General features: G+C 39.9%; 1 protein-coding gene across 1 annotated transcript in view; it reads right to left on the bottom strand.

Moving 5' to 3' along the window:
* Nucleotides 1-6,000, bottom strand: part of CFAP97 (cilia and flagella associated protein 97) — a 39,786-nt gene that overhangs the window by 11,122 nt on the left and 22,664 nt on the right. Inside the window, exon 4 of the mRNA XM_009330671.1 lies at nt 4,516-4,778. Within this exon, the coding sequence (XP_009328946.1) occupies nt 4,516-4,778 (263 nt within the window). The remainder of the gene's footprint in view (nt 1-4,515; nt 4,779-6,000) is intronic.

Raw genomic sequence — 6,000 nt, 5'->3', positions numbered from 1 at the left:
TAAAGACTGAGGCAAAGAAGGCATTAAGTACCTCAGCCTTTCCCTCATCCTTTGTCACTATGTTCCCCCCCATATCCAACACAGGATGGAGATTCTCCTTAGCCCTCCTTTTGTTGCTAATGTATTTATAGAAACATTTTTTATTGTCTTTTACAGCAGTAGCCAGATTAAGTTCTAGTTGGGCTTTGGCCCTTCTAATTTTCTCCCTGCATAACCTCACGACATCCTTGTAGTCCTCCCGAGTTGCCTGTCCCTTCTTCCAAAGGTCATAAAACTCTCCTTTTTTCCCCTCAGTTCCAGCCAAAGCCCTCTGTTCAGCCAGGCCGGTCTTCTTCCCCGCCACTTCGTCTTTCAGCACATGGGGACAGCCTGCTCCTGTGCTTTTAAGATTTCCTCCTTCAAGAATGTCCAGCCTTCCTGGACTCCTTTGCCCTTCAGGACTGCCTCCCAAGGGACTCTGTTAACCAGTCTCCTGAACAGGACAAAGTCTGCCCTCCAGAAGTCCAAGGTAGCAGCTCTGCTGACCCCCTCCTTACATCTCTGAGAATTTCATGATCACTATGCCCAAGATGGCCTCCAACTATCACATCACTCAAAAGTCCTTCTCTGTTCATAAACAACAGGTCCGGCGGGGTGCCTTCCCTCGTTGGCTCACTCGCCAGCTATGTCAGGAGTCTTCCACACACCCCAGGAACCTCCTAGACTGTTTCTTCTCTGCTGTACTGTATTTCCAGCAGACACCTGGTAAGCTGCAGTCCCCCACGAGAACAAGGGCTAGCTATCTGGCAAACACCAGATTAGTCTCACAACCAGCCATTTTATCATATCATAAGCCAGTGTTACAAAGTACAGCAAAACGATAACCTTGACGCAGCTCCCAGCGGTGATAAACAGCACAACAGGGAACATATACAGCAAGTAAGGTGTTACATAGCACAACTCTGAGAGCAAGCACAACAACTTTGAGAGTAAATTAATCAACATTGTGACCAGCAACTATCAAACTAATATAATGAATGTTTATAAAAAATTTGTTCTAATGTGCTCTGGTCAGATTTGTCGTTATCTCAACCCATTAAGCCCCACGTTGGGCACCAAAAAGGACTGTCATGGTTTAACCCCAGCCAGCAACTAAGCACCACACAGCCGCCCACTCACTCCCCCTCAGTGGAATGGGGCAGCGAATCAAAAGAGTAAAAGTGAGAAAACTCGTGGGTTGAGATAAAGACAGTTTAATAGGTAAAGCAAAAGCCGCGCACACAAGCAAAGCAAAACAAGGAATTCATTCACTCCTTCCCATGGGCAGGCAGGTGTTCAGCCATCCCCAGGAAAGCAGGGCTCCATCACGCGTAACCGTTACTTGGGAAGATAAACGCCGTCACTCTGAATATCCCCCCCTCCCTTCTTCTTTCCCCAGCTTTACATGCTGAGCATGACGTCATATGGTATGGAATATCCCTTTGGTCAGTTGGGGTCAGCTGTCCCAGCTGTGTCCCCTCCCAGCTTCTCGTGCACCCCCAGCCTGCTTGCTGGTGGGGTGGTGTGAGAAGCAGAAGAGGCCTTGACTCTGTGTAAGCACTGCTCAGCAGTAACGAAAACATCCCTGTGTTATCAACACTGTTTTCAGCACAAATCCCAAACATAGCCCCATACTAGCTACTACGAAGAAAATGAACTCTATCCCAGCCAAAACTAGAAGAGACCCCATGCACAGACTACTGTTGTAGATTTCTGTTCTTGAATTATTTACAAAACCCTGCATCCTTCTCCAACAAACCTTTCAAAAAGGTGTATCAAGAAGCCTATCCTGTATGCAGTACCTCAGGCCCTGTATAAAAAAAAAAAAAATCCTGTCAAGTAACAGAAGGAAGATTCATAAGGAAGTTCCATGGAATTCCAGCTCTTCAATCTACAAAGGTGAAGAAAGCTGCTGACCAGAAGAAAACAAGTTCATAAAGCACATACTTCTAGCTATATAGCAAAAAAACCTAATCAGTGGCCAGAGTAGGGCAGCTCTTTCATTTATCGTCTCTGAGAAAAGCATGTCATACTTGTAATCCCAAAGGTAGTAATAGAAAAATCAATGTTACAGCTGTGATGCTCTAGATGCACACACACTTCAAACAGAATAAAAAAGTAAACATAATTGCTCAAAAATGATAGCAATGCCAAACAAAACGTAAGAGCTGTACTGATGAATCACTCTTCCGAAAAGAGCAGCAGAATATATCATCCTGAGTTTGGGGAAAAGAATAAACCAAATGTTTTTATAGTCTAAAATAGCATGATGTCCTAACATAAATTCTAAGGAATGATTGTGATGTCAAACATGCCCACTCATGTTGCTGATGACAACAACTAAAGCATAAATGAGTAAGTAAATGAAGGATATTATTTCTCCGACTATAAGCAACCACCATTAATCTCTAATGTACCAAAGCAGCAACATGTGAAATGACTGTATGTGTTTAGGTTTGCTGAATTTTTGATCCAGAAGTTGCAAAGCCAAGACATTCTTGGACAAAATACTGCAATATATCAAAAAAGAAAGGTTTGTGGCTTTGAGTAAACAGAAGTGTATTGTAAAACATCATATACATTAATATTACAGTAATCATCTATTGTTATGTAGTACAGCATATTACTATTAGATTGTGACTGTGACACAGCACTTCTTCCCCACAGCCTAAGAATACACTCTTATTATCATGTTCATGTAGAACAGCAATTCCTGCTTTCAATGTTTTAAATAAACAAAACCCCAAAAAACCCAACCCCACAACACATGAAGAAATGTTTTAAATAAACAAAAACCAAAAAACCCCAACCCCACAACACATGAAGAAAGCCCTCCTACCAACCTAAAAACACTGAAGCCTAAAAACATTTCTTCCCCAGACAATGAGAAGTATCACACATCTATAACAAGTATTTATGCCAAATTCTTTCAGTGTGTGAAGTATAACGTTCTTTTGGTCAACTATAGTCTAGTGAAGCTGGGGAGAAAGTTTCCTACCTTGAAAAGTTTTAACAAACCAGATGTCTGAAAGCTGGAAGAACTAAAACCTAACGGATTTTCCTGAATAGGTGTGCTGGTTTTGGCTGGGATAGAGTTAATTTTCTTCGTAGTAGCTAGTATGGGGCTATGTTTTGGATTTGTGCTGAAAACAGTGCTGATAACACAAAGATGTTTTCGTTACTGCTGAGCAGTGCTTGCACAGAGTCAAGGCCTTTTCTGCTTCTTACACCACCCCACCAGCGAGCAGGCTGGGGGTGCACGAGAAGCTGGGAGGGGACACAGCTGGGACAGCTGACCCCAACTGACCAAAGGGATATTCCATGCCACATGACATCATGCTCAGCAATAAAACTCGGGGGAAGGTTGGCAGGGGGGCCGCTGCTTGGGGCCTGGCTAGGCATCGGTGGCTTGGTGGTGAGCAATTGTTTTCATTTGCATCACTTCTCTTTCTTGGGTTTTATTTCTGTTATTTTCCTTTTCATTATAATTTATTATTGTTGTTGTTGTTGTTATTTCAATTATTCTTATCTCAACCCATGAGTTTTCTCACTTTTACCCTTCTGATTCTCTCCCCCATCCCACCAGGCGGGAGCGAGCGAGTGGCTGTGTGGTGCTTAGTTGCCAGTTGGGGTTAAACCACGACAATAGGTCAATTAGACAGACTTTCTCCATACTGAATCTATATCTCTGTAAAAGGAAATTGCAACCTACTTACACAGATGAAAAAAGTGAATAAACTACTTCCACTATAAATAATTTTCCAAATATTTTAACTATATTTTATCTCCTTTTCAAACACACTAATGAACAACTAGGAGATATGAAAATATCATTACGTGTATTAGAATTCAATCACTAAAAAAATCTTATTCAAATCAGTATTATTTTTGTTATTTGACAACTCTGCCAATACCTTTATACAGGAGTCTGAATTTCTGTTTTCCACTAAGCTAAGTTATTGTGATTGCCATTACATTCAAATATGGTGACAAGCAGTGCACTATAAATATTGAAAGAGACAAACAGCTACAAAATAAGTCAAAAAACAAAATTGACATTCACATTGTATCCTCTGTATTTCAAATATAATGGGTTTGATGCTATCATATTGATTGCTTTTTTTTTTTTTGCAACCCTGTTCTTGAGAGACTAGTAATCATGATGCATGAAGCAGGATGAATAGAGTTAGACTGCTGTCTAAAGTTACGAGCACGTTAACAATAATGGTTGTTTCTCTTAAATTGAATGATACTAAAGTAGAGCAAACTCACATAAAGTAAAATCTATTTTCATCTGAAAAAAGCATCATTTTTTCAAAAAAAACCCACCATGTGAACAAGTATGCAAACAGCATAGTAAAGGGAATTCATTGCAGACTTACTGCAGTAAAGCTCCAAGTGCTGCCTTTATCAGTTTTGTAAGTATTTAGCAGTAGTTCATCTGACAACAAACAGTCCTTCTGAATTTACTGATCCAAATCAGTTCTCAAAACTTACCAGGTTTTCTCTTTCAATTCTTTGCTGCTCCTTTTGCCTGTTGAGGGCACTGTGGTACAATTTAGGAGGCGGTACAGCTGACTTCTTCAATGTGGTACTTCTTCTTGGCTTTGCAGACTGTCTGGACAGTTCTTTTAGCAACCTTTGGTTTTCCCGATCAATCTGTCTTACTTCTTCATTTGTGAAAGAATAATTTTTCCTTGTTCCTTTAGATGGCTGATCGATGGCTAGTTTTTGTTCTTTTTTCTCCAACTGTAAGAAAGCTTTAAAATGGCAAAAAGTAAAATACTCAGATTAAAAAACCAAACCAAATACAAATCTTGCATTCTATTATTAGGATTTATCTACAGACCTGAAAAAACAAAGTACATTTCACCTACCCCCATCTGAATTCCAGATTTATGCATTTCAGAATTTTTCAGGGATGCTCAGTTGTCCTCAGTACATTGATTTTACACAAGTTTCACCACAAAAAAATCAAGTCTAATTTTGGCCTTAGTTAAAACCCATCTGCTTCCTTCTCACTAGGAATCCCCCTCCTCCCCATTTATGACTGGTAATCCAGAGGAATTGAACAGATGCAGCGAACAACTGAGCAATACAAGAGAATCAGCAATACGCACACAGACACTCTGTAAGCATTTGTGTAGAATATATCTGTTATTTAGAAATCAGAATATAAATCAGCCTTATGTGCATGGTCATTTCTTCTGCACGGCCAGTATTCCTGATCTCTACCCTTACCAGCATGCTTGCCCAACTTCTACATTGACACAATATGCTCAGACTTCCATTCTCAAATATTTTTACTGTAGTTACTATGGTACCAGCAATCAGCATAGGCAATTATATATATATGCTAATGAGACTACCGTTATACAGTACTAAAGCAACGTTGACCATAATTATCATCACAGAGGTATCATTTGTAGCACGAATATAAGCATCGGAAAAGTTTTCCAAGCAACAGAAAACACAACCTCAGGAAGCCAGGACTAGAAATAACTTACAGAACCAAGAATTAAACCATAAATTAGTATTTAGATGTTTGCACATGGAAAAAGATTTAAATTTTGCTCCAAAGATATCTGAAATATCTGTCTCAGCTGAGAGGCAGAACAGAAATGATGTTTCAGACAGAAAACTGACACTGGGGAAGCATGACTCAGAGACACAAAATGCATTTCCTGAAGTCATTTTGTTGATCCTTTGCTCCTGAAGCGATCCTACATCATGTTGGTGCAGGAATTGCAAAGGTAAAGATGAAAATTAAATTTAATGGATGGAGAGAAATGAGTAAGCATATATAACAGAAGAAAAATTATCAGGGCCTGGCAATTTAAAACAGTAAAAATCCGACAAATTAAACCAGGATATGAGGTTTCAAGACAAAAGAACAAAAGAATGCACACTTAAAAATACACAGCAAGACAGACTTGCACAATTGCATGCAGTAATATTTCCTCAGCAAACACTTCCACATCA

The sequence above is a fragment of the Pygoscelis adeliae genome, unplaced genomic scaffold (assembly GCF_000699105.1).
Source record: "Pygoscelis adeliae isolate BGI_AS28 unplaced genomic scaffold, ASM69910v1 Scaffold167, whole genome shotgun sequence".
Taxonomy (NCBI): Eukaryota; Metazoa; Chordata; class Aves; order Sphenisciformes; family Spheniscidae; genus Pygoscelis; species Pygoscelis adeliae.
This window is presented reverse-complemented; position numbering and strand designations above follow the sequence as displayed.